At 59.4% G+C, this 26941-nt stretch overlaps 2 protein-coding genes across 13 annotated transcripts in view; one reads left to right on the top strand and one right to left on the bottom strand.

Moving 5' to 3' along the window:
- Positions 1-34: 34 nt before the first annotated feature.
- On the top strand, positions 35-13858 carry CASKIN2 (CASK interacting protein 2). 5 transcript variants are annotated; one of them, XM_036900032.2, is made up of 20 exons: positions 35-171; positions 985-1852; positions 5876-5927; positions 6457-6554; positions 7015-7160; positions 7267-7362; positions 7449-7579; positions 7754-7862; positions 8198-8306; positions 8545-8639; positions 9106-9367; positions 9487-9608; positions 9691-9751; positions 9864-9955; positions 10136-10246; positions 10325-10426; positions 10508-10646; positions 10769-12241; positions 12333-12555; positions 12975-13858. In XM_036900032.2, exons 2-20 carry the CDS (start codon positions 1759-1761, stop codon positions 13063-13065), a joined length of 3606 nt encoding a protein of 1201 aa, XP_036755927.2. In that variant the 5' UTR covers positions 35-171; positions 985-1758; the 3' UTR covers positions 13066-13858. The 5 variants fall into 5 exon arrangements, with proteins under 5 accessions (XP_036755927.2, XP_036755926.2, XP_057357684.1 ...); XM_036900031.2 differs by having other exon boundaries at positions 38-171; positions 1367-1852; XM_057501701.1 differs by having other exon boundaries at positions 53-171; positions 1157-1852.
- Positions 13859-14027: 169 nt separating this feature from the next.
- TMEM94 (transmembrane protein 94) overlaps positions 14028-26941 on the bottom strand; it is a 32964-nt gene continuing 20050 nt past the window's right edge. For 4 of the 8 annotated variants that reach the window (XM_057501696.1, XM_057501698.1, XM_057501699.1 and 1 more), the window contains 28 exons: positions 26630-26766; positions 24959-25161; positions 24443-24594; positions 24004-24106; positions 23717-23803; positions 23346-23462; positions 22970-23026; positions 22561-22665; positions 22271-22435; positions 21851-22057; positions 20996-21311; positions 20555-20728; positions 20075-20177; positions 19738-19955; positions 18849-19030; positions 18621-18759; positions 18264-18379; positions 18044-18143; positions 17596-17704; positions 17190-17379; positions 16862-16939; positions 16490-16575; positions 16163-16244; positions 15753-15901; positions 15565-15659; positions 15365-15458; positions 15027-15197; positions 14028-14869 (listed from right to left, as the gene is read on the bottom strand). In XM_057501696.1, coding sequence (XP_057357679.1) covers positions 14797-14869; positions 15027-15197; positions 15365-15458; positions 15565-15659; positions 15753-15901; positions 16163-16244; positions 16490-16575; positions 16862-16939; positions 17190-17379; positions 17596-17704; positions 18044-18143; positions 18264-18379; positions 18621-18759; positions 18849-19030; positions 19738-19955; positions 20075-20177; positions 20555-20728; positions 20996-21311; positions 21851-22057; positions 22271-22435; positions 22561-22665; positions 22970-23026; positions 23346-23462; positions 23717-23803; positions 24004-24106; positions 24443-24594; positions 24959-25161; positions 26630-26766 — 3808 coding nt within the window. In that variant the 3' untranslated portion in view covers positions 14028-14796. Of the gene's footprint in view, positions 14870-15026; positions 15198-15364; positions 15459-15564; positions 15660-15752; positions 15902-16162; positions 16245-16489; positions 16576-16861; positions 16940-17189; positions 17380-17595; positions 17705-18043; positions 18144-18263; positions 18380-18620; positions 18760-18848; positions 19031-19737; positions 19956-20074; positions 20178-20554; positions 20729-20995; positions 21312-21850; positions 22058-22270; positions 22436-22560; positions 22666-22969; positions 23027-23345; positions 23463-23716; positions 23804-24003; positions 24107-24442; positions 24595-24958; positions 25162-26629; positions 26767-26941 lie in introns of those variants that run through there. The other 4 variants (XM_057501697.1, XM_036900030.2, XM_057501700.1 and 1 more) reach the window with 3 other exon arrangements.

Here is a 26941-nt window from a genome sequence, read left to right as displayed (position 1 = left end):
GATCCGGCGGGAGGGAGGGGGGATGGGCGGGATTTCCTGCGGGTGGCGCCGAGCCGGCCTTGGAAAAGGAGAAGGAGGAGAAAGGGGGTAAGGGGGGCAGTGGGGGCCACGGCCCAGAGTGCCAGGGACCAAGCGGGGCCAGCCGGACCCACGGCTCGGCGGCGGGGAAAGGTGAGACTAAGGGGCCTGAACTCGGGCGTCAGCACCTTTGAGGGCGGGCACAAACTAACTTTTTTTGCGGGATCGGCGGTCACCTCCATCTCTCTGCGCCTTCTGTCCTCGCGCTTATATTCCGTTCTTCATCAACCCCTCCGGAGCCTGGCCCTCCCGGCCCCTTCTGCCGCTTTGTTCCCCGGGTTAGCCTGGACTGGGCTGGGTTGGGGGGGTTGCGCGGCGCTGAAAGGGCATTCCGGGGGGCGGGGGAGCCAGCCCGACCCCAGGCACTGCCAGGGGCGCCCTCCCCCAATGTCGGCCGCGGGCCATGAGCGGGAGTACCATCTGGGTTGGGCTTGGGACGTTTTGGGGGTAAGGGGACCCCAGCTAGGGCCCCAGGCCTGTATGTCTCATGCCACAGGACTCGGGCAACAAATTCGTGGCCACTGAGGAACTGACGTAAGCTTTTCTGCAGTGAAGTCGGGGCTCTGGGCCTCAGGTTCAAGCTGCGGGGGCCAGGCAGCCCCATTTGCCCGCAGTTGCCCCAGTTCTTGGACCTGCTCACTGCCCACCTGCTTCCCCATCTGGCACAAGGGGTGAGGAGGGGTCAGCAACAGGTGCTGTAGACTCTCTGTCCAGCAGGCAGACCCTAGCCACAAATGGGGGACCACAGCCTCCCCACTCCACCTTCTGAATAAATAAAGAGCCCTGGGGCTCAGCTATTATAGTAGTCCAGCTATTAGAGTAAAGCTTAGGTGGAGAAGAGTCTAGGGTTTAGGCACCTTCTATAAGGAGGACCCCTGACTGTCTGCCTGTGTCTGACCCTCCCAGGCCCCACCTCCTGGCCCACCAGTTGTCTGTGGGTGTCAGAGCCTCAGGCTGTGGAGAACAGGCTGCTGGCCTGGCCTGCTCCAGTGTGTCGTGCTGCCAGGGCCCCTCCTGCCCCAGGTTGAGGTGCTGCCAGGTGCCCTGGGGCCTCAGTGACTCAGCCTCCCCCTCCCAGGATGCCACCTCCCCCATCCAAATACTCCTCTCATGAATGGCTGCTCCTTTCCCCCTTGGAGTGGCTCAGCCTCTCTCTTGACTGAGAAGATCAGCCAGGATGGTTTGGGGGGCTCCCTGGAGGCCCAGTCCTGCTCTTCCTCCGAGCACTGCTTCTGGGATCCTTGCTGGCCCTGCCAAGCCTTCAGCAGAAGCACTGCGACTTTTCCAGACCCCTGAGACGTGCCCACCACTGCTGCCCAAGGCCTGAGGGAATGCTGGCTGCTCCCTGGGTGGGCATTGGTCCTCCTCAGCCACACTGGGAAGATTGGTGTACCTGGTGCCTGCCCATCCCTGGGCTGTCAGAAGCTGCAAGCTGATATCCATCCAGATTTCCACTCAGCCTCCACCCTCCAAGAGATCAGCTTTCTTGCTTGTGGCGGCAGCTCACAAAGCACCTGAGGGAATACTTGTCAGCACCTAACAAGAAGCCCACTGCCTGGGACACAGACACACTCCCCCAGGACGCCTGGCCCTCCAAAAGGCCAAGGCATGGCACCCTGACGCCTCGGCTAGGACCATTTTCTCTGCCTCTGCCCTGGTTTCCGGAGCCCAGGGACCAGAATGGGTCGTGAACAGGATCTGATCCTCGCTGTTAAGAATGGAGATGTGACTGGTGTGCAGAAACTGGTGGCTAAGGTCAAGGCTGCAAAGACAAGTGAGTAATGACTGGGTGACGGTCCAGCTGAAATTCTCTCCTGAGTGCTCAGGCCACAGAGAAGTCTGACCGTCACTGTGATCTGGGGTCTCAGGGTGGGAAGACTGTTTTGTTCTTTGTATGAAGTGCCTCTGTGTGAGAAAGCCAGGGAGGAAGTTGTGTCCCCCCTGCTATGTATCCTTAGACAAATCACTTAACCTCTCTGAGCCTCAGTTTCCTTACCTATAAAGTAAAAAGGTTGAAGTATATTCATGTAAGCTTTTTTGCATGCCTGTTGTGTGTGTCAGGTTCTGTTCTAAGCACTTGGCCACAACAGTGAAGAAAGCAGACCAGAATTCCTGCCTTCATGGAGTTGCCTTTAGCAAATGGTTTTTCTGCAGTGTTTGTTGGAGCCATGGGGTCGACAGTGGGTTGGGAATGACTGAGCAAATAGAGCTCCATCACCCCCTCCCCATTCAACCTAACATCTCTACATTTATGTCATTTTAATGGGGATGCCTGTAAGATAGATTTTAAAAAGAGTTCTACTGCTTAAAACAAAGTTGGACTACTTTGTTTTACATAAATGCTTGCTAAAGCCCCTCTCCGCTTGACCTATCTACCTGTGCGCCCTGAAGGCACGTGGCCAAAGCTAATTTTTTGGAGGTTTCTCCACAGCCTCAAGTCTCTAGTCTTGACAGAGTTGTGGCGGGGCTCTGTCGTGGATACCATCTCTTGGGTAACTTTGTGGTGAGATACCTCCCCTGCCACCCCCTGCCCCCAAAGAGAGTAGACCTCTGGGCTTCAGGGCAAGCTCTCTGGGCCATCCCAGGAGGATACTGGACTTGTCTGCTTGAGTTCCTAGACCACCAGGCCTAGACCACAGTTCCCAGGCCCTGTGCATAGGAAGGAGTCCCCCATGCTACCTGAGACATCTAATCCCCACCCATACCTGGGAGTGCGGGTGCTAGAAGGAAAGATCTGAAGGACCTGGAGTTGTGCATATGTGTGTGCATCCACTTGCACACCAGAGCAGGAGAGCCAGGGTATCAGGAGATGGAACTGCGGGGGGTAGTCTCTGTGCCCTGGCAAAGTGACTACTGGGTGAGCATGATGGGGGAAGGTCCCAAGGAGGTCCTGCAGGCTCAAGAGTGGGAGCCACGCCCCTTCCTCCCCTCACCTCTGTGTTGTTTTTGGCAACCTGCCCAGTGGGGCCTTGTGTGAGCTGCCGCTAGCCTCCCAGCCTTGGGGCCTCAAAGTGAGGCCGTCAGGAAGGCCAGTGGATAGAGTCTGGAGGCAGATGGAGGGAGCCTCACAGCCAGGCTCTTAGGCTCCAGGAGGTTCTCCTGCACAGGGAGAAGTATCTGGAGGAAGAGATCCCTTCCCCAAGGCTTCCAGGGGACTTGCACAGAGTGTAGGCACAGGCACAGGGTGACAGGGTCCTGGGGCTCCTGGTGAGGCCCTGGCACCGCACCTCTACTTCCAGTCCTCTCAGAAGCTGGGAAAGCTGGTGACGAAAAGGATAGCACAAGGTGACATTTGCAGACCCTACATTTTATGAAATATTGTAATCCCCTCAACTTCCTGTAAAGTGGATATTTCTATATCTACTTACCGATAAGCAAAAGGACACTCAGAGAGGGTCAGTGATTTCCCAAGGTCACACAGCCATGTTGTGGCAGGTCAGAGACAAGCCTATGCCCTTTTGCTCTATGCTCCCACACTTGGCTGCCCATCAGGAATACCTAGGGACTATTCTGCAAGGCTGGACTCCCTGGTCTCCCCCAGAATTAGAATCATCCCAGAGAGCCTGAGACTGCAAATCAGAAAGCTCTCCAGGTAATTCTAAAGCAGTTCTCAGAAGGGAGGCTGGGAACTCCTCCTTACCACAGAGAGGCCAAGGACACTGCTGGAAGGGAGATGTTAGAGATCCCCTTTTTCTTTCTGGGGGGTGGCCGGAGCTTTCTGGCTGTCCAAAGAGAGGTGCGCTTCAGCGTCCTCCATTTGCTGTCTGGTCACTGGGGGCTGGCGTCCTCTGTCCAGCCAGCGGCTCTCCAGTGAGCAGGTGGCAGGGAGGAGATGGGGGCGGTTGCCCTGGCCTTGCCCCTGCCCTCCCTCTCCCCCCCACTCCCTTTTTTGAGCTGTCTCCTCAGGCCAGAGGAAATGGAGCAGGCTGGGGGTGGCCCGCTGAGCTCACATCCTTTGCCCAGCCTAAATCAGGAGCGACCCTTCCACCTCCTAGCCAGGCCTGGGAAGATGGTAGTGCTGCAGGGGAAGTGCCTGGAACTGCTGCCAGGAGCCAGGACCCTCCGCCCTCCCGCCAAGTTCCCCAGCCGGCACTCTGAGCCTCTCCCCACTGCCTTTCCGGCCATTGTTCTGGAAAGAACAGAGCCACCCAGCCTGGCCCTGCCCCTGTTCCTGTCCCTCATGTCACATTGCCCTGCCACTCCCCAGAGGGGCTATATCTCGCTGTGGAGCCACTCCGTCCCAGACTGTCCTGGCTGGCAGCAGGTGGAGAGCCTGTGTCTCTTCCCTGTTGACCTCATCTTCACTGAGGCTCAGAGAAGGACCACGGCTGACCGAGATCACACAGCCAGCAAGAGGGAGAATTCAAACCACTTATATCCTGCTTTTAGAGCCCCTGTTCTTTCCATTGCTCTGAATGGTTCTGTGTGACAAGGACTTTCCAAGCGGGCTAGAGGAAGGCTGGGAGGCCTGTATTTCTTTCCAGTGGCCCCCACCCACTCACCTCTTCCATCACTCCTTGGCTCTGTATTTACCTTTTCACATGGCATAATTTGACTCAGCCCTAAATGTGGTGTCCCCTCTCCCCCGCATCCCTTACTCCTCACTTCAGGGTTGGTCCCTCCCTGTTGGAATGAGGCCCTGGCTTGCTGGGGTATTCAGGGGCCCACCAAGGCCTGGGGGGCAGGTCTGGACCAGCATGCTTGGCGTCCTGCCCAGCCTGGGTTGAGCCAGGCTGCCTCTTTCCTAACAGGGGTGGGTTCCAGGAGGAGGCAGGGTCTGCTTGTGGCAGGCATTCCCCTCCCCCTCCCCAATGCTCACCCAGGACCGCCCCACCCATGCCCTGGCTCATGCGTGGAGCGCACCTGCATGAATCCTGGCCTTGTCCCTGAAAGGGTACTGAATCAGCGTCCGGCCCAGGTGCCTAGCTCCTCTTGCCACCACCCAGCAGAGGGACCCTGCCTGGAGCATGGACGTCTCTGCTAGGGGCCTGTGGGTGCAGAGTCAGAAGTTACTCCCTGATGGGCCAGTGGCAAGACTGTACCAGCTTTTGCTAGAGGACAGCATCTTGCTAATAATGGCTAATGCGTAAGGAGTGCTAAATGGTAATGGCTCCCACCTTTGGCGTGCTGACAAGGGTCAAGCGTTGTACCCACAACCCTTGTGAGCAGGTTCTGTGATCAGCCCATTTTACAAATGAGGACACTGAGATTAAGAGGTTAAGTGACTTGCCCAGGATCACACAGCTAGTATGTGGCAGAGCTAGGGCACGGTGTCGGTCTGTCTGACGCCACCTTCTCCATCATGCTCACTCAGGGATATCCCAGGGCCAAGCACTGTGGCCCTTGAGTCCAGCCCTGGCATCTGCCCTTCTACTCTCCAGCATCTAGTACCCGTCTCCCTTCTCTCCCAGCCCAGTGGGACAAGGAGACTCGCTCCTTGGCCTCTTCAGGCAGGAATGCTAACCATGCACTCGTGGGCCTGTCCATTGAGGGCCTGGCATGCCAGTCCCCCAGCTCCCCACCCCCTTTGGCTCTATAAACGAGCTGGGCTGGGGATCTGAGGAAGCTGGTACACCGCTGCAGCAGCTCCCTGCTTGGAGCCTTGAGCCGATGGGCCAGTGGGCCTGGGTGGGGAGCCATAGGGACAGGACAGCTGAAGAGCCATGGGGCAGGTGCTTTCCTGCACACCGAGAGGTCAGGTGGATTTGGGAGGTGGGTGCGGAGGGAACCCAGGGTTAAGGTGCCGGTAAGGATGGATCATTCAAAGGTCCCTGATGCCACTTGCCCTGACCCCCAGAGCTCCTTGGCTCCACGAAGAGACTCAATGTCAACTACCAGGATGCTGATGGGTGAGTATGGGCCCCTGTCCTTGAGAGCTGTGGGGTGGGAAAAGGTCGATGGGAAAGACCTGGGGCCTAGAGTCCCTTTCTCTCTGCAACTTGACCATTGAAGCATGTTTGCTGGGAGCTCTGGGCCCTGCCTGTGAGGGGGAGGGAGTAGGGGTCCTGCCCACCCGCCTGCTGGGGAGCTCGGGGAGCCAGGGGAGGGCCCTGGAGCCTCGCTGAGGGGCCTCCTTGGGTCAGGTTCCTGCTGGGCCCCCTTTTCTCCCTGGAGGGTACGAGTCCTGAGGCTCTTGCTCCCACGGCCCCCTCCCCTGGGCCGGCTCAGGGGGAGGCCAGACAAACAGGCCTCTCAGCCCAGACACTGAGCCCTTTCATGCTGCAGCCCGGCTGCTCTGCGCTCCCACGGCTGGGCTGGCAGGGCTGGGATGGGGGGGACAGGGGCCAAGTGGGCGAGTAACTCATCCATGCCAGCCCCCAGGATTTGGGGTGTGGGGGCTGCTCACTGTACCTCCTACCTTGTGTTCCGCCACATCAGATTTTCTGCTCTCCACCATGCCGCCCTGGGGGGCAGCCTGGAGCTCATAGCCTTGCTCCTGGAGGCTCAGGCCACTGTTGACATCAAGGACAGCAATGGTGAGCCCCCACCCAGACCCTGTGGTCAGAGTTGGTCCCTGCTATACCCTAGAAATGCTAGTAGCTGGCATAGCGTATCTGGGCTTGCCAAGCTTTACCTCTCAACCTTCACAGCTTCTGGGGTAGTGCATCGTACTGATAGCCCATTATCCAGATGAGGAGGTTGAGGTTATGTTACTGTCATGAGGTTGCCAGATTCCCTGTGGTGGGCACAGTGGGATTCTGGCTTTAAGCCCATGTAGCTGGACCTCTCCCTTTGGCTCTATAAACAAGCTGGGCTGGGGACCCGAGGAAGCTGGTACACTGCTGCAGCAGCTCCCTTCGCCAGACCTGGGCGAAGCCAGAATCACTTTCCCTGGCTCTGCCTCCCCTCAGTTGGGGTGGTTCCAGACCTTGCTCAGTTCCCTCCCCTGACCCTGCCAACCCAGGGCCTCTCTCAGAAACCCTGTCCTTCCCGCAGGCATGCGCCCACTGCACTATGCGGCCTGGCAGGGCCGGCTGGAGCCTGTGAGGCTGCTGCTGCGGGCCTCCGCAGCCGTCAACGCGTCCTCCCTGGACGGGCAGATCCCACTGCACCTGGCTGCCCAGTACGGACACTATGAAGTGGTATGTGAGCCAGCCTGCTTCCTCAAAGGGGTGTTGGAGCAGGGGCTGGGGGCTGGTACCAGGGGCTCTCCGGGCCAGACACCTTACCTGACTCCCCGTACCCCAGTCAGAAATGCTCCTCCAGCATCAGTCCAACCCATGCCTGGTCAACAAGGCCAAAAAGACACCCCTGGATCTGGCCTGTGAATTTGGGCGGCTCAAGGTGAGACCTACAGCCCTTGGGGTGCTGGGTTCTGGCTGTGTGTCGGGTCTGAGGAGGAGGCCCCACCTGGCTGCTGGTTGTTGCAGGTGGCCCAGCTGCTGCTGAACAGCCACTTATGTGTGGCGCTACTGGAGGGTGAGGCCAAGGACCCCTGTGACCCCAACTACACCACACCCCTGCACTTGGCTGCCAAGAATGGCCACAGAGAGGTCATCAGGTACCCACTGGGACCCTCACACTTCCTTATCCGCTTCCTGTGTGACCAGTGATATCCCCTCAGTGTCCTGCCCTGCTGCCCTCTTCACCCTTGCGCTGGATTGCCATCTAGCCACCAGCAGTCAGCTTCCTCTTCTGTCCCCCCCTCCCCTGTGACTCACCCTTCCCTCCACAGGCAGCTCCTGAGAGCCGGGATAGAGATCAATCGCCAAACCAAGACGGGCACGGCACTCCACGAGGCCGCGCTGTATGGCAAGACCGAGGTGGTGCGGCTGCTCCTGGAGGTGGGTGTGGGCACCTGGATGCCCTGCGGGTGTACACAGCAGCCTGCTGAGTGCCAGGTGTCAGACCGCTGGGGAGGCTAGGGAGGGGGTCTCTGTCACCAACACGGTGTTTGGTATGGTGGTGGCCTTGTAGTTGGAGAGCATATGGACCTGATCTGAGCCCCAGTCCTGCCTCTTACTGAGTGACCTTGAGCTCATCCTTGATCCTACCTCTGAGCTTCCATTTCCTCATCCGTAAAACTTGAAAACAGTACCTACCTCCTGGGTAGTCATGAGGATTGGAGGAAGTGACAGCAGAGCACATAGTACATGCTCACACTGCGCTGTGCACCCAGGGCGGGGTGGATGTGAATATTCGGAACACGTATAACCAGACAGCACTGGACATCGTGAACCAGTTCACCACCTCCCAGGCCAGCCGGGAAATCAAACAGCTGTTGCGGGGTGAGTGTGGGGTTAAGACCCACCCTAGGGGATTCAGAGCCACTCCAGTGGGCACCAGGAAGTGGAGGAGCAGGTGTCCCAGAAGCAGAGTGTCACACTGCTGGGCCCAGGGCTGATCAGAGGGACTACTTTAGGGATGCTGAGGCAGACATCTAGGGGAGGGTCATGAAGGGCACAGGAAGGGTGGGAAGATACCCTAAGGACCGTCAGATGATGCCTGCTCTGCCTCTTCTCGTAGAAGCCTCAGGGATCCTGAAGGTCCGAGCACTCAAGGATTTCTGGAACCTGCATGATCCCACTGCCCTCAATGTCCGGGCAGGGGATGTCATCACGGTGAGGACCCAGTACATTCTTTTTTGAATGCAAATGATGTCACTTACTTCGGCACCTACTGTGAATCAGACTCTGGGTGCTAAGGCCTTTATATGCACTATCTCAGTGAATTCTTCCCAACCCAGGTAAGGTAGGCGCTGTTACTATTTCCTTTTTAGAGATAACAAAATTGAGGCCTAGAGAAGTTTAAGTGACTTGCCCAAGGCCACCCAGCTAGAAAGCAGTGGAGCTAGGATTTGAGCCCAAGCTGGTTTAAAGACTCGTTTGCATGCCCTGGAGACACACGGGGTTGAGGTGGAGGCTGGTAGCAGGGGCAGAACTGTGGGCCGACTTGGGCATCAGAGACTAGCGTTTTGTGGGTAGGGGAAGAACTGGACCTCGGCTGCATTGCTGACCGCCTGCCCTGCTTGGTGCAGGAAGTAACCACTGTCATTGTCATCTGCCCCCTCCACCCAATCTGCCACAGGTGCTCGAGCAGCATCCTGATGGCCGCTGGAAGGGCCACATCCATGAGAGTCAGAGGGGCACAGACCGTGTGGGCTACTTCCCTCCAGGCATCGTTGAGGTGGTCAGCAAGAGGGTGGGCATCCTTGTGCCCCGCCTCCCCTCTGTGCCTGCCCCCCTGCGCCCAGGCTTCTCCCGGACACTGCAGCCCCCTGCTGATGACCCCCTACACCCTCTTAACTATGGCCAGCTCCCTCGGGTGGGCCTCAGCCCAGACAGCCCAGGTACATCCTCCTGGAGGGCAGTGCTGGGCACCAGGGCAGGCATTGGGCTTTGGCAGGCTGCCAGGCAGCTGTTGGCAGAGCCAACTGGGGATCTAACCCCTTTGCTTCTGCCCCTGCAGCAGGTGACAGGAATAGTGTGGGCAGTGAGGGCAGCGTGGGCAGCATCCGCAGTGCTGGCAGCGGGCAGAGTTCCGAGGGCACCAATGGCCACAGCACTGGCCTCCTTATTGAGAACGCCCAGGTAGGAGGGAGGGGTGACCCGGGCAGGGCCCTCCCCCTGATGCCAGTTCCCCAGCCTGAGTTGGCTCCTTCCCTGTTTGCAGCCGCTGCCCTCTGCTGGAGAGGACCAGGTGCCATTAGGACTGCAACCTCCGTCCCTGGCAGGTAGGAAGGGTCCATGGGACCTGGGGGGCCTAGGAGGTTCAACTGGGGAAGCTAAGGGCTTGGTACACTTTCATCCTGCCACCCCTGATTCCATTTCTTTCCCTCCTTGAAGACAACCCAAGCCACCGCCTTCTGGCCAACTACCGCTCTGGGGAGCAGCTCTTCACCCAGGACATGAGGCCAGAGCAGCTGCTGGAGGGGAAGGTGTGACCTCCCCCGGGGAGTGGGCTGCAGGCAAGGGGGTGGGGTGGGCCTCAGTCTGGACTGAAGTCCCTGCTCAGGCCGGGCCCCTAAGGGAGGCTAGGGCAGATGGTTGGACTGTGCCTGGGCCCCTCCTCAGCAGACTTAGCTCCCTTAGCATCAGCCCTCCTCTTCATGCCACAGGATGCCCAGGCCATTCATAACTGGCTGAGTGAGTTCCAGCTGGAGGGCTACACTGCCCACTTTCTGCAGGCTGGCTATGATGTGCCGACCATCAGCCGCATGACGCCTGAGGTAGGTGCCACAGCAGGAGGACAGTGGAGGGCCCAGCAGCCAGAGAAGGGGAACTGATGGCATGACTCTGTGTGGCAGGACTTGACGGCCATCGGGGTGACCAAACCTGGGCACAGGAAAAAGATTGCCTCTGAGATTGCCCAGCTCAGCATTGCCGAGTGGCTGCCCAACTACATCCCGGTGAGTGGGCTTTTGGCACGGGCTCCCGCCTCAGCTGTGGCTTCGTGGTGCCTTGCTGGTTTGATGGTGATGCTCTTCCAGACGGACTTGCTGGAGTGGCTGTGTGCTCTGGGGCTGCCGCAGTACCACAAGCACTTGGTGCGCAGTGGCTATGACTCCATGGGGCTGGTGGCCGACCTCACCTGGGAGGAGCTGCAGGAGATTGGTGTCAACAAGCTCGGTGAGGACTGCCTTAGGGCCTCCAAGATGTTTTCAGGGTCCAGGCCCTGGAGAGAGGATGGGGTTCAGGGGACCCTTGCCTGCCCCAACTAACCTTGCTGCCTCTCTCCACCCCCTTCTCAGGCCATCAGAAGAAGCTTATGCTAGGAGTGAAGAGGCTGGCCGAGCTTCGGCGGGGCCTCCTTCAGGGGGAGGCCCCAGGTGAAAGCGGCCACCGGCTGGCCAGGGGCCCAGAGCTGATGGCCATCGAGGGGCTGGAGAATGGGGACGGTCCAGCTGCGGCTGGCCCACGCCTCCTCACCTTTCAGGGCAGCGAGCTGAGCCCAGAGCTCCAGGCAGCCATGGCAGGGGGTAGCCCTGAGCCGCTGCCCCTGCCCCCTGCCCGTTCCCCCAGCCAGGAGAGCATTGGAGCACGCTCACGAGGATCCGGTCACTCACAGGAACAGTCTGCCTCCCAGCCCACTGGGGCAGACCCCGGCGCCCCACAGGAGAGGAATCTTCCAGAGGGCACAGAGCGGCCCCCTAAGCTTTGTTCCCCACTTCCTGGCCAAGGGCCCCCTCCTTATGTTTTTATGTACCCCCAGGGCTCACCCTCCAGCCCAGCCCCAGGGCCACCTCCTGGTGCACCCCGGGCCTTCTCCTACTTGGCTGGCCCCCCTGCCACTCCTCCAGACCCACCTCGGCCCAAGCGCCGGTCCCATAGCCTAAGCCGCCCTGGCCCAGCTGAGGGGGAAGCAGAGGCAGAGGCTGAAGGGCCAGTGGGCAGTGCCTTGGGCAGTTATGCCACGCTTACTCGGCGACCAGGACGCAGTGCCCTAGCCCGGACCAGCCCAAGCCCCACCCCAGCTCGAGGGGCTCCCCGCAGCCAGTCCTTTGCCCTTCGGGCTCGTCGCAAAGGCCCCCCCCCACCTCCCCCCAAGCGCCTCAGCTCTGTCTCTGGCCCCACCCCAGAGCCACCTCCTCTAGATGGCAGCCCAGGGCCCAAGGAGGGGGCAGCAGGGCCCCGAAGGCGAACACTGAGTGAACCAACTGGCCCACCAGAGCCCCCTGGCCTGCCTGCTGCGGCTGGCCCCGCCTCAGACACAGAGGAGGAGGAGCCAGGGCCCGAGGGGACGCCCCCTTCTCGGGGCAGCTCAGGGGAAGGGCTCCCGTTTGCAGAGGAGGGGAACCTGACTATCAAACAGAGGCCAAAGCCGGCTGGACCCCCGCCTCGGGAGGCATCTGTGCCTACTGGTCTCGATTTCAACCTCACAGAGTCAGACACTGTTAAGCGAAGGCCCAAATGCAGGGAGAGAGAGCCGCTGCAGACAGCACTTCTGGCCTTCGGAGTGGCCAGTGCCACGCCCAGCCCCTCTGCCCCCATGCTCTCGCTCACCCCCAGCGAGGCCCCCTCAGCTCCTCCTAGCCCTCCCCGGCCTGAGCCGAGCAGCCTTCCAACTCAAGGAGCTCCAGCCCCTCTTTCTCTGAGCCCCCAAGCCCAGCACCCCATGCTCCCCTGCCCTGGGCCAGCTCTGGAAAACTCAGCAAGCAGCCGAAGGCATGCGGAGACTGAGCTCCCAGCTCCCCCTGCTGCCCTCATCAAGGTGCCTGGAGCAGGTACGAGAGGCAGGGCCTGTGGGGAGAGGGCCTTGTCTGCAGGGGTTGTGTCCAGACCAGCCAAGTCACAGGCAACTGTTTGTCTCTGCAGGAACAGCCCCCAAGCCTGTGTCTGTGGCCTGCACCCAGCTGGCATTTTCTGGCCCTAAGCTGCCTCCCCGGCTTGGCCCCCGCCCGGTGCCCCCTCCAAGGCCAGAGAGCACCGGGGCCACGGGCTCAGGCCAGGCCCAGCAGAGACTGGAGCAGACCAGCTCGTCCCTGGCAGCTGCGTTGAGGGCCGCAGAGAAGAGCATTTGCGCTGAGGAGCGAAAAGGGTGAGGAGTGCTGGGTGGAGAGCAAGAAGGCAGCCACAGGGGAGTAGCTCCTCTCGGATCCTCTTGCTGGGGTCCTGGGAATGTAGAAAGGGGGGACTGTCACAGGTCATCAGGCTGGGGTGGCCTGGTTGGAATGGGAGGAGCCCAGATTCTGAAGTCACCTAGATCCAACCTCCAGGGAATCCTGGTGGCTGCCACCTGGAGGCGGGGGAGCTCAGGCAAGTAGTTCCCCCTCTGAGCCCCAGTGCACTCACGTAAGGAAGGGAAAGTAGCTCCCACTGCCTTGGGAGGTTGTGGGAATTAGAAGATACATGCCAAGTGCTCGGCACCACCAGGCGCTCAGTGACAGCCGCACTGCCCAGGACCAGTAGGGGTGCCTGCCATTGACTCATCTGACCCGGCTCTTCCCCCTACTCCAGCCCCCCTGGCACATCTACCAAGCACATTCTGGATGATATCAGTACCATGTTCGATGCCCTTGCTGACCAGCTGGATGCCATGCTGGACTGAGTGACACCCGCCAGTAGACTGCAGTGCCAGCCATGACCAGCATCCAGCATGGAGGCTCCTGCCACCCTAGCAGGGTCCCTCCTGTTGCTCCAAGCAGCAGCCATCAGCAGCACCGCAGCCCTAGGGGCAGCCCCCACAGGGGGCCGAGGGGACTTGTCAGGACTTGACATCTCAGCAAGGCCCCTTCCCAATGTGTAGTCTGACCGGACAGTCCTGTCCCTTGGACAGGGACCCTGGTAAGAGCTTCCTCCCGGGGGGGCAGGAGGTGGTGGCACAGCTTCTGGGGTACATTTTCTAAAGCCTCCCCAGTGTCTCAAATCCCTGTGCCAAGGTCCTCCTGCCACCCACTGTGCCATCCTGGTGCTCTGAGGCTGGAGGGCGATGTATCTGGCCGGGTCCCTGCAGGTGTACACAGGACATGTAAATAGTGGCCAGGGGCCCGCTCTTGGTGGCAGTGGCAGTGCCCAGGCCAGCCCTTGCTCCTGCCCTGCCTACCCTCAGTGAAGTGAGGCTGGTGGGGGTGGAGACAGTGGGATTAACAGATCCCCAAAGTCCAAACTTTTTCAACTGTAAATGTTATTTTTTAAGCAGAGAGAAATGCATATATTTTAAATGGAATTTATTCTATCTATAACTGCCTGACAGGACACAGGGGGAGGGACTTTGGACCACAGCAAGAGTGCCCACTGCCCAGCTCAGGGCTGGAAGCCTGACCTGATTGGCCCAAGCACCAGCTCTGTAACCATTAACCTCTTCCCCCAACTAACACCAATGAAAATGTCATTCCATGTGATCGGGCTGTGTGTTTGGATCTGTGCCATGGACCTCTGAGCCCAGGGGTCTCACCTGAGCCAGACCCCAGGGCTCGTGCCAGTGTGGAAGGAGGAAGGTGTGAGCCCTCCCCTCCTCACCCGAAGCCTTGGGTGGGCCCCTTGTGGCTGCCTCATGGACCAGCCACAGACTTTTCTTAAGCAATTTGTAAGTTTTAATACAAACCAGTCTACATTCATTCCTAAAAGGCTCATTTCCAGTAAAAAATATACACCAGTAAAAACATTCTCACAGAACTAGGGCAGGGGGCTAAATGTTGCCCTGGGCCATGTCCCCAAGACTGACTCCCCAGGCCAGCTTGACAGGCACACAGAGAGGTGCCAGGGCAAGGCCAGGGCTCTTTGTCTTCGGGTCTGAGTGGGAGGCTCCCCAAAGAGGGAGGGAGGGAAAGTCCTTGGCCACACCCAGGCCCTCGCCCCAGGAAGACAGGATGCGGTGGGCATAGGGAGGAAGAGCCGCTACCGCTGCCTTCACTAACAGTGACCTTGGTTGTCCAGACCTCCCACGGCTGCTGCCCCTGCTCTTCCAAAAAAGGTTGAACCCTGGCCCCACGGGTTCACGGCTGACAGGAGACACAAGAGCAGAGGTCACTGGGTTATGGGACCCTGAAGGAGGGCTGCCCACAGGTATAGGGAGGGGACCAAGGGCCCCTCACTAAGCACATGAGGTCATACATTCAAAACCAGGACTGCCCTGATGCTAAGGCCACAGCTCTCAGCTCCTCTGTAGGAAGACAAGGGATTCACAACAGCTGGGTTTGACACTGGGAGCTGGGCCCCCAGTGCCACAGGGCACAAGGGCAAACCCTGAAACATTCATGATACCGACTGCCCAGATTCAGCAATGGGTCTGGCTTTAGCTCCAGGGACCAGGGCAATGACAGCCTCTGTGACCAACAGCTCAGAAGGGAGAGTTCATGCCCAGCTTAGTTTCAAACTGCAGCTTCTGTCGCTTCTGGTAGCGTACCCGGACTCTGGTGGGGCAGGAGAGTGAAGTCTAGGTTAGAGCAGACCCCCAGGGCGGGACCCCAGAGGGAAGGGATGGGCAGCAGGTGGGGGGATGGGGCCCAGGATGTCAAAGGCTTAGCGAACATGCCTGAGCCCGGAGAGGGTGCCCTGCTGGCGGCTCACCGAATCTCATGCAGCTTCACGATCTCATTGGTGACCACCACAAGGACCAGGGAAAGGCATCCCAGAAGCCACGTGAGCAGAGGTACATCCTCCAGGCCAAAGTGGACATGGCTATCCCTGTGTGTCCACAGCTGCAGGTCCACCACCGTCTGGACCACCTGCCCCAGCAGCCTGCAAGAGGTGGCAGCCCGGCGTGAACATGGCTCTTCTTGCTTCCTTCCCTGCTTTCCTTAGTACCAACAGGGCACCATTCAACCCCTGGCCCAAATCCCACCCTTCAGTCATACCTGCCCAAGCCCTCTCCCCCTCCTCCCACCCTCCATCCAAGCAATACTCACACCACAGGCACGGTTACAGCCCACCAGCGGTTTGTCAAGGGGCTCTTTCTCCACAGAGGCTTGGTGCGATGCACGTGGGTGATGGAAATGAAGACTGGAGAAAATAGGGTCCGTAGGGGGTGTCAGACTTTCCCCAGCCCCATGCCTCACTCCAGGGGCACTTCACCACCACCATCGGCCCCTTCCCGGGAGCCCCTCACCCGTGTGCAGGACGGTCAGGGCGGCAGCGAGCTTCTGAGCCGACAGCAGCCCATTGGCAAAGTCTTCAAACCAGGCTGGAGCAGTGTCGGTGTGGCTGCCAAAGCAAGGTGTGGGCTCAGCATCCTCTGGGCCCCAGGAAAATGGGCTGGGTTTGGGGGAACCCCGGGGTCAGGGGAGAGGAACCCACCTGCGCAGCATGATGGAGGAGCAGTTGGTGAGGTTGCGGGCCCGGGAGCTGTCGCAGAAGCTCTGCAGCGTGAAGCCGAAGCAGACGAGGCAAGAGCTGACGGTCAGGCTGAATTTGAGCAAGAAGCAGAGCAGGAAGTAGTGCTGGGTCTGCGGGAAGAAGGCAGGCACGCCACCCGGTGCCCGGGGCCCTCTGGAGCATGGATTCGGCGGACTCTTCAGTAAACGGGCAGGTGGGGGACCACGAGCAGGGACTGCCTGCCCAAGGGAGGGTCTCCCCCAGCCCACGACCACCACCTCTCCTTTGAGCCGGGACATTCTGATGGAGGGTTGCTCCCTCCCGCAAGGCTCGCCCCCCTGCACACTCTTCCTTGGGGAAGGCCCAGACTCACAGGACTCCCCCTTGCTCACCTTCTTGGGAATGGACTGAAGGTTCTTCCCCGTGGCCATAGACATGATGGAGCTATGGGGGGGCTTCCCCAGCAGAGACATGCTGAAAGGTAGAGACAGGACAAAGGGCAGCGACTACGGTCCTCTGTCCCCCAGTCCCACATGGCAAGTCTTTCAGGAGTCAGGACTTAGGGCAGAAGATGGAATAAGACAAGGAGAGCCCCTGGTGCCTCCTGTGCCGGGGCAGGTGAGCGCTGAGCAGGCCTCCCAGAGCCTGGGCTCCTGCGGATGCTCGGGCACATCCTGGCCCTGCCTGACTGGGCACAGAGGAACAGCACAGCCTCTCACCTGAGCAGAGGGTAGCAAAAACAGGACAGCCACAGGATATCGGTGGTGCTCAGCAGTGGTGGCAGCTGGACGAGGCAGGAGAGGAACTGGAGCAGGAAAACCCAGAGGCATGATTCGATTTTGGTGCAAGGCAGGCTGCCAGGAGCCCCAGGGCTGCCTCACCCTGGGCCCAGGCAGGCGCTCACATCCTGGCTGAGCGGAGCAGGGCTGGAGGGCATGCTGTTTTGCCAATGGGGTCCTCTCTAAAAGCCTATCGTTTCTGAGGGCCCCTAGGCTGTGCTGTATCAGCCCAGCCCCCGCCTCAGACTCTCAGCTGGCCCTTGGAGCCAAGAAGAAGGGCGGGGAGCCAGGTCTGTGAGGGCCCCACCTCACCTGGATGACCACGAGAGTCAACTGGCACTGCAGCAGGAAAAGGAAGCACTTGCGAATGCCGTAGGTGGCATGCCGGGCCTAGGGACCGGGAGGGACAGGTTGTGGCTGTGCCCTTCTGACTCCTCTCAGTCCCCATAGCTGACAAGCCTCAGCCAAGAGCCAGACGCCCCAGTCCTGCCAGGAGGTGGGGGAGGCAACTGAACTGCCTTGGGGAGCTTCACTTGGTGGTGAACCGGCCCTTGGGAGCCCACATGGGTCCCCTATGTCTCTACCCCCCACCCTAAGCAGGCTCCGGACCCCTGACCCCTCTGCCTGCCCGTGCCCCCACCTGCTCGATAAGCCGGATGATGCTGATGGTCTCCTCCTGGCGGAAGGTCAGGGAGCAGGGCAGACTGTTGAGCTGCCCGGAGAGCCGCAGGGGAGAAAGGCCGTCAGAGGCCTGGGCCATGCTGGTGCTGGTGGCGTAGCCAAACGTCTCCCAGGAACAGCGGGATGGGTACAGAGGATCCAGAGCAATGCTGTTCAGTGCAGGGGAAGTGTGGCCATGAGCTACGCTCCATGAAGATCCCCTCCACAGACTGAGCAAGCACCCGCTCCCTCTTCTCCCCACCATGCCCCAGTCCTTTGGTCCCAACCAGGACAAAATCATTCATGAAATACACCCCAAGCCCATGCAAGTCTGGGCCCGAGGTCTCTGGGAGGAAGAGGCTGGCGCCAGTTCTAGTTATCCTGACCTGATGTCACTCTGAAGGAAAAGGCAGCTGTTCCTCAAGTTCGCAGAGCTGCCCAGGCAGCAGGTCACCTCCCCATACTCTTGCATGATCTTGATCATCTCGCACATGGCTGAGGGGGCAGAGTCAGGCGGCATGAGAGTCAGGCAAGTAGAGCCCCATGGGGAACTCTGGGCAGAGACCCTCAGAACAGGGGAACAGGAGCCAAAGGGAAGCCGAAGGGCCCATCTTCAGGACATTCTTACCCCAGAGCCTGAATATCATGTAACTAGTGTCACTTCTGACCCCTGAGGACGGGCACGCCCACTAGACTCCCCAGCTCATCTGGCCCAGGTTCCCCCACCATCTGCCTGGGAAACCAACATCCCCTCCAGAGCTCACGGGGCATCCAGACCCTGGACGCTCTGAGGTAGGGCCAGGCTGCCCAAGTAGCCATGACTGTAGCACTCACTCTCGGGGGTACAGTCGGTGAAGAGGGGTACCAGCAGAGGCACGTTGTCAATGTTCTGCAGGTGGGGCCGCACCTGGTGGATGCCCCGGGGCAGCTTGGCCTGGAGAAAGGAGAGAGACCAGTGGCCTCAGGGTGGGAGAAAACGGTCTCTCCTCCCTCCCTTCTCTGGACCCAACATTCAGCCCCTTCTGGGGGCATGGGAGCACAGCCCCCATCATACCCGGTTGCAGTCCTCCAGGAAACTGGGGAGGTCGCTGTCTGTAGGCTGGAAGCTGATGAGATCCAAGTGACCCTCCTCCTCCATCAGAAGGAGCCCTTCTGCATCATCTCGGGACACTGTAGGGACAAAAGCCTGTCCTTCACCTTGGGGCTGGCCCCTAGGGGCTGTTCTTGCCCTGCAGGTAGCACAGAACTTCCTGCGTCCAAGTCTCCTCTCCTCTGTCAACTGCTGGTGCCACAGGGGGATCAGAGCCATTTTCCAAGGGAAGGGGGTCATCAGGAGAATCCATGGAGGCTCTTCCTAGCTGTAGCTCCACGGCCCATGCCCACCCCATCCCTCTGCAAACTTTGCCCTCACCCTGATTCAGGTCGTCATGCAGGGAGCCAGCGTGGCTGGGGCTGGAGGGGGGGATCTCGGAGTCAGGCATGTCACCATTGGGCGTAAGGGAGATGTGGCAGTTCCAGCCTGTCTCCAGGCCCATCTTTTCTGCAAATACCTGCAAAAGGCAGATGGCAATGAACAGTTGGGCCCAAAAGCCTGTGGGAAAAAGGGTCAGTGACAGCATAGGGGGATTGCTCTCCCCACCTTGCTTTTGAGTTCATCCTCCAAAGAGAAGTAGACGAAGCGGATGCAGGCATTGACCAGCCCGTCAATGAGGCGCACAACGTCCAGCCGGGCCTGGTACTGGGAGGACACCATGCCCATGAAGATCTGGCTGCTCAGGGCCTGCATGCAGTCTTCCTTCTCCAGTACCTCCCCGATCCCTTCTTCAGGAGGCACAAGGCACAAACCCGGCCAGGACACCCGTGAACCAGCAGATTCCAGGAGGCAGCCCAGGCCACACACATACACACACACACACACGCACGCACGCACGCACACGCACAAGCATGCATGCACGCATGCACACAGCCAAGACACATAGAGGAACCAACAGACACAGGAGAAAAGACAATGAAAGGTACTCATCAGTCCAGTGATGATTCTAAGGAGTAACATCAGAGCCCAGCCTAGGTCAAGGGCTAGGGGGCTGGCCCCGCCCTTAGCAATGGCTTCAATTCAGTTACTTGGGTCAAAAGACACCATGAGGCTGTGTGTTTGCCAGAGTTGGGAGTTGGGGGGTGGCTCTAAGTCCCTCTGTTCTGGCAGGGTTTGTAACCTGGCCTTTTGTCTGATTAGCATAAGGCTAGTACCCTATTAAATGCTGCTGCTGCTGCTTTATAATCTCCAAAGAAAGTTCTTTTCTGTACATTATCCCCCTGGAGTGCCGCAAGAACCCCATGAGGAGGGCAGAGGAAGCACCGGGTTATACATGAGAGGCCTGGGGGACTTGCCCATGTCACCAGATAGTGAATGCCACCACAGCGTGCCAGGTCCAGGGCTGTGCCCACTGTCCCCTCTGCTATGATCAACTCCATGGCCCCCAAGAAGCCCCCCCACTCCTGGCCCTGAATGGAATGGCCTCGCCCAGTACCGTCAGAACTCCAGCTGTTGTGGCGGGTGCCGAGCTTGATGGGGATGGTGCTGGGCAGCTCACACATGGTGAAGATGCTGCTCTGGCCAGGCGCTTGCACCAGCTCGATGCACTTGCCATTGAGCTGAGAGGACAGGGCACAGCTCATGGGCTTGTAGGCAAAGGCAGAGCAGTAACCAGACAGGCAGGCTCGCTGGTAGAAATCCAGCACTTTCTTTCTGCCAGGGAAGCAGGGCAGAAGTGAGGTAAGTGGCCCTGGGATGCCCCTGTGCTGTGAGCCCGGCAGACAGACTGCCAGAGCTGCCTGCCATTGCCCCTCACGCATGCTTCCACCCACCGGTCAGAACCCGAAAGAGGGTAGATGTCGGCTCCATCCCAGAAGTCTGTGCAGGCCTCCAAGACCACATCAGCTGTGCCATGGGACAGCATCTGTTCTGTGCCTGAGTTGGGGGCAGAAAAACCATGAGTGCCCCAAGCCACCACTCCCGTCACTCCTACCCAGGTAATACACTGCCATCCTTGACGAGGGTGCTACGGAGCCCCTGGTGGGGGTGGGAACTCTCCAGGCCTCACGGTAGCAAGCCTGTGTGGAACATTGCTGGGCTTGTAGTGCAGGCACTAAGTTGCCCATCGTTCAATCCCAACCTCTGTGGCCATGACCATCCTGGCCCTGGTCCCCAGATCCAATCCCTGCCATATTTGAGGTTTTGGGAAGCAGTCTAGTGCTCATCTGCCCAGCCCTTCCTAAAAAGTGCCCCACCCCACCAAGCTCCTGGAAGGTTTGGCCTGATGTGGGCCAGAAGCATGGGGGACTCACTGGTAGTGGTGTCCTTGATAAAGAGGCTGATCATATGGCTGAGAGGCGGGCGCCGCTTGGTGACACAGGAGAGCCTTCCCAGCGAGGTTTCCTTCACCATCTCAGCACTGGGGAGGCGGTAGAGTGCAAGGTGGTTCTCCTGCTTGAAGAGTTCCTTGGCCCCAGGAGTAAAGCCTGCAAGATAAGGCATGATAACTCAGGGCGTCTGGGAGGAAGTCCTTACCACCTACACTTCCCGCCCCACATGGAGAGAAATCCAGGCAGGCTGGTTCCTTCTACCTGTTCATCCTACCACCCAGTATTTTCCCAGATTACAAAGTGGTGTCAAACAGCAGTGTCTGGTTATAGGGACAATCAGAAGCTAAAAGGGCTGACAGTGCTTCTGCCAAGTGCCATGCCCAGGACTGGTCTGTTTGGAGCCAGCGGCCAGAGGCTGCGCACCAATGAGGCGGGCGAGCTCGCAGAGGCCCCAGGGCACATGCACGGGGAGTACAGCGCTGTGGCTCTCCTGCAGGGCGATGTTGCACAGGTGGTCTGAGAACCGGCACAGCCGCTCGGTGACACTAGCGTTACAAAGGTTCAGCAGCACGTTGAGGCCCAGGGGCTTGAGGGAGGTGAGATGGAGCTGCCAGTTGGAGTCATCGAACTGAATGCAGGAGGGGTTCTGCTGGTCCTGAGACAGGCTGAGCATCTCCAAGTGGTAGTCACACACAAAGTCCTCTGCCTCGGAGGGCTCACTCTCAAGCCCACGCTGGGTCTGGAGGAAACGTGGAGGAAAAAGGGCACCTCAGCCTGGGCGGGGCGAGGGGCTGGCCAAGGTAAGGCCCCTCCCAGCAGGCATGCTAGGGCACCCTCTCGCAGTCCCTCCCCGAACCTTTCTCCCATCCTTCCTGGGCTCTACTATTTATTCCATAGCACTGGCCATGCCTAGGAAGAGGTGACCAGGCCAAGGAGGAAATAACAGAGGCTCGTGTTCAGCCAGAGGAAAGTACTGGAGAGGGAGCCACTGGTGGTCTGTCTTGGAAGGTCGTGACTGGGAAGAAGGGCCGTGTCCCAACCAATTACCATGGGCAAGACCTGGAAAGCAGCAAAGGCCTACTTCACGGAAGAGCCCTGGGTGAGGCCTCAGGAGGCAGCCCTGCCTGGCCAGGCTGGAGGCCTGACAACGGAGGCCCTGGCATCTTTGCCTTCGGCTCCAGCTACCCAGGCTGGGCTGGGCCACACGGACCCCTCTGGCGGGGGAGGCAGGACGCCCTGTGGCTGATGGAGTGACTGCCCTCCCCTCTCTCCTCTCACCTTGCCGGGCTCTTCACCGCCCTCTGTGTCCCTGCTGAAGCTCACGTTGGAGCCGGAGGGGTGTTTGCTACGGCCATGTGCTTTGTGGTGAGAGTAGGGTTCAGGGGGCTTGGGACCATCGCCAGGCCAGTCACCACACTCCTGCTCATTGGGAAGGTGCAGGGTAGTGTTCAGGGAGCCAGCCAGGAGGGTGTCCTGTTCATGGGGCTGAGGAGAACAAGGAGGGCAGGCCTTGCACCGGGGTCCCAATGGCTGAGGGGCAGGGCAGTTGTGTCCCCTCCCTGCCTTGTCTGATGGCTCCACCTGAACTGCTCAGAAGCAGACCCTAATGGTGCCGGGAGCCCTTCTTCTCCCTCCTAGCCTCACCCTCCCTGAGGCCACCAGCTCAGCCTGGAGCTGGACCCTGGGAGCCGGCCGTACCTCCTCCTCTACCTCCGGGTGGCAGAAGGAGTGGGCAGACAGGTCATCTGTTAGGTCCTCGTGGCTGCTGTGGGGGGGCTCCACCTTCCCGCTGAAGAACAGCACGGTCTCTGGGCTGGGGTTTGGCCATGACAGGATCCCCTGCTTGTCCACACAGCACAGAACCTGTAGGGAGATGGGGATTGTCTGGGGCTTGGCATTCCCCAACCTGCCAGGGGCCACTTAAGTGGCAGACAGGCACCTGGCACAGACCTGCTGAAACCCGGCCCTTCCTCGGGGCCCACGCTCACCGTGACTGAGCCCAGGCTGTGCAGCAAGCTGGAGCTGTGGCTCAGGGTTGGCGATGTCCCCCGGATCACCTGCAGGAAGTGGCCCCAAATGCAGCGCAGCATTTCCTGGTGGGAGACAGACAGTCTGCAAGGCTGTTTGGGGCTCTGCCATATTTCCCTGGAGCTAGCCTCTGGGCCTAACAGGGAAAACAGTTCAGGGGGCACCAGGAAGCTGGGGTAGAAAGGCATTTGTCTGGGCAGGGCAGTGACTCGGTACCCACGCAAGATGGGTGGAAGGGGGACTCCAGGAGCCTGCTGGAGGTTTGAAGGCCATAAAGTAGGGGACTCCCAGGGTTCTGCAAGGGGCCTAAGGGAGCTTGGGTTGGTGGCTACAGGGGCCTGGGGCAGAATCCCTCCCAGGTATGTGTACCTGAGTTGAGACAGCTTCTGTATAGCTGCTGAGAGTGTCCTCTGAGAACTTGGCCAGCTGCATGGAGAAGAGGGCGTGAGCCTCCAGGAGGAAGCTGCCACACAGGTCCCATGCCAGCAAGGCTCCCATCACCTTTGGTAAAGGGTGCCAGGCAGGCCCCGAATCCCCGTCTGCTGAGAGCCAGGACGGATGCTCACCCGCCCTCAGAACCTGGCCTGGAGGCTCTTCTGTCCGGACAGGGCAGAGCCCTGGGAGAGGTGCCAGGGGCCTCCCCGTGTATGGGCCCATGGTGGGCCTGGGCTTCTGCCCATTTAGTGAGTGTGGCCAATGCCCCCTTTTTGTTCCTGCTGTCTCCCAGATGCCTTGGAACACCTACCAGGGAGCTGGGGGAGGCCTTGCTCATCTGGGCCAGGACACGGGCTTCTCCACAGGCCGTTGCCAGAACCCAGAGGACCGGAAAGAGCAGGGGCAGGATGGGCAGGACGCCATTCACCTGGGGAGGAGCAAACCTCACTGCAGGCTTCCCAAGGAGGACGGGAGGGACAGGGACAGAGGAAGGGCTTTCCTGGCCTGAGGCCACTCCCTGAGTAGAAAGGGGCAGCTGTCCTGGGCAAGAAGGGAGGACGGGAAGCAGGCATTCTTAGGCTGAGGCCTGAGGGAACCCTGGGCTGCCCTCAGAGGGGGAGGGACACTCAGGGCACCGTGAGGGAAAGAGAGAAGCACAACAGAGGGAAGGGCAGGCCTCACCTGCAGCTGGAGGAGGGTGTACTGCCAGGACGTGACGCCAGGCGCATTCAGCACGAAGCGCAGGGCATTGGTGATGAGGAAGCCAGCCTGTTGGGGACAGGAGAGGTGCAGGCTGACTCCTGACTGGCAGAGAGGGACCCAGGCTCTAGGGCTCCCTGGCCCTGCCCACTCACAGCCCCAGCCTGGCCAGCTCACTCCAGGACCCCTATCTTCACTCACACACTCACTGAGTCTGGCCCTGAGGTGCCCCGTCTCCTGCCTGGCCCCCCGCCGCCCGCCTTACGCACCAGCACCACGGGCACGGCGTACTGCAGCATCACCCATTGCACCGTGAACCTCTCGTTGTCCAGGGCGGTGACTGGGCGGGACAGGGCCATGTCCAGGCACCATCTGCAGGAAGAGGTGACCCTGCACTCAGGCAAGCCCTGCTCAGGGGAGAGGCCAGAAGCCTGTACCCTCTATGTGAGTCACTGAGCCTGCAATTCCCTCCCACCTCCGGCCCCAGTAGAGTGGTTCCTGGGAGTGTGGCCCGCGGAGGCCCCCAGAGCTGCCCTCAGAGCACAGAGAGGGAGTGATCACCCAGTCTAGGAATCCTCACCAACACTAAAGAATCCACCAAGATGCCAGTCCTGCGGGGCCTCCTTCCCCATCACCCCATCCCCTGCTCATGGGAGGCATTGGGGAAGAGAAGTCGGGGGGCAGGAGGAAGGCAGGGAGCACCCCTACCTGATGTTGTCAATCACTGGGGTCTCAAGGACTCGGAAGAGCCGGTGCTGCTGGGGGTTCTGTGGCCCTTTCTTCACTTCTCCCCGGGGGGAGGGCGGTGGCGAGAAAGGGGGAAACAGGTCTCCGGGCTCCAAGACAATGTGTTCATCATCCTGCCAGCGATGGAGGGGAGGGGAGAGAGGGTAATTAAAGGGTCCTATCAGAAGCCACTCTCCCTAGACAATTCCAGCCAAGTGGAGACATCTCCTTGGGTTGGGGACCATGCACCATCAGGTTAGCAAAGAGCCAGCTGGGGTGGAACCTGCAGGACTGGACTCCAAGCAGCTTGAGGATCAAAGAGAAGAACAGGACAAGAAGGGGAAAGATGTCCCAGCTCTTCTCCGGTCCCCTAGAGCCTTCGCCGAGAAGTCTACGAGCTGTCCAGGAAGCTGCAGAATTAAGCCCTGGGGCCCTCCCACCATTGCCTGTGGGGGCTCCCACAGCATTTAGCACGGGAGGAGAAAAGCCTTGAACTACCTTAATCCCTCTCAGAGAGGCAAACGATTCTTGGCCGGGCCTGAGAGCTATGATATCTCCTTCTACCAACAGGCTAACTGGCAGGTTGACCAGATGTCCATCTCTGTAGGCCCAGTGCAGTGACCAGGAGGGTGCAAAGGGCATGTGGAGGTCTGGGTACATGGCATCTGACCACTTGATCTCCTTGCCATCCCTGAGGGCATCTGAGGAGGGTAGAAAGAGGGAAACGACCTCACCTACAGCAAGATCAGGCACACCCCGAAGCTTGCCTACTCTTCTTCCTTTCCTGGAAGTTCTGCATCAATCCACATCATTCATTCCAGTACCTCCCCTCTTCCAAGGTCACCTCCCCGGTGAAGCCACGCCCAACCACTCTGGCCCAGGCACTTGCTCCTCCTCTAAGCACCTGAAGCTGTTTCTTTGTATCCCGTTCCATTCAAACACATTTCACAAACGTTGCTGAAGGCTTTGAGGGGTATGCTGGATGGAGGGGAGGTCAAAGGTTAAGATGAAATGGTCCCTGCCCTTGAGGAGCCACAACCAAAAGGGGAGATGAGACATGTGGGCAGATAACTCCAAATAAGGCAAACGTGCTAAGAGTGTTGGGAAAGGCGTCAGTCGGGAGAGAACGCAGGGGCCCAGAAGAGCTGAGGCGATCACAGATGGCTTTGTGGAAAAGGGAACATTTAAGATGGGTCTTGAAGAATGGGCAAGATTTTGTCAGGTGGAGAAGAACGAGGGTGAAGCATTGCAGGCAGAGGGACCGCAGCACAAAGGCACAGGGTCAGAGGAGTCTGCAGTGGGTTTAAGACTAGTGAGTAGTTTCAACGTGAGGTTCAGGAGCCAGAGAGGAAGGTCGGAGCCTGTGCCAGAGGTTCTGGGAGGCCACACGGGCTTTAATGAGCAAGAAGTAGCCACTGACGGTTCTACAGGAGACTAAGCTCCCGGAGAGCACCGCCCAACTCCTTCAGTCAGTGTGGGACTCCCAGTGCGAGGCACGTGGCTGAAATTAACCAATCATTTCAGATGAACCTGCGCGTTCTCACTTGGCATTTGAACCCACTGCCCAGAGCAGCTGGAGAAAGGCTTCCTGGGAGTAGATGCCGCTTCTCTTCTAAGACCATGTGTCCCACGTGTCTCTCAAAAGAGCCTAATGTAATCCTCAGTCCATAGCCAGGGCTTAATAAATGCTAGCTGAACGGAGGGAGGGCTTAGCAGCAATCTAAGCAGTTCCCTCCTTTAGGAACTGGGCTGCTCCATTTTGGGGCACCTGGATCCCTGCCCCCAACCCCAATTCTTTTAAGTATCTCAAACTTCTCTGGTCCACATGGCCACCCCGCTGGCAGAGGACCACCAGATAAAACAGACTTGGAAGACAAAATCTCAACTGTCCTCTTGCCAAGAGAGGGTTTTCTCTGTTAGTCTCCCAATGTTAGCAAACCGAAAAGCCTACCGGGCCGCCATTAGGCCGTTCTGCCTGCCCAGACCACTGCCTGTGTACACACAGCTGGTCCACGGCTCTCCTGTCCTGCTCCAAAGAGGGCAGGGCATCCCCCTAACTCTCCTGATGCCAGGAGCCCCAGAACGCTGAGCACAGGCAACGACGATGGGCTGCACACCCTGTTCCCAGGGCATCTCTTCCCTCCTGACACGCCTGAGCCTTGGTCCCACCTTGGATTTGGTCGATGATCCCTCGGAGTCTCCGCTCTACCTCCCGACGCTTCAGTTGATCTTGCCGCCCAATGAGGACCAGGTTGAGAATCAGCAAGAGGAACAGCGCCGAGGCATTCACCAGCTCCACCCCGTGGCTGGCGGGAAGAGGGGAGGGGTACTAGCAGGGACAGAGGCTCTCCAACCCTGCCGACCCAGGCCCCTAGACCTCACCACCACCCTGAGCCCCTGCAAAAAGACTTGTCTCATTCTGGTGCTGCTGCCAGCCAGCCAAGAGGCCGAGGACTCCCAGACAACCGAGGCACCAGCTAC

Source organism: Manis pentadactyla, chromosome 4 (assembly GCF_030020395.1).
Source record: "Manis pentadactyla isolate mManPen7 chromosome 4, mManPen7.hap1, whole genome shotgun sequence".
Lineage (NCBI taxonomy): Eukaryota > Metazoa > Chordata > Mammalia > Pholidota > Manidae > Manis > Manis pentadactyla.
Note: the sequence above shows the minus strand (reverse complement) of the source record. Positions and strands in the feature narration are given on the sequence as shown.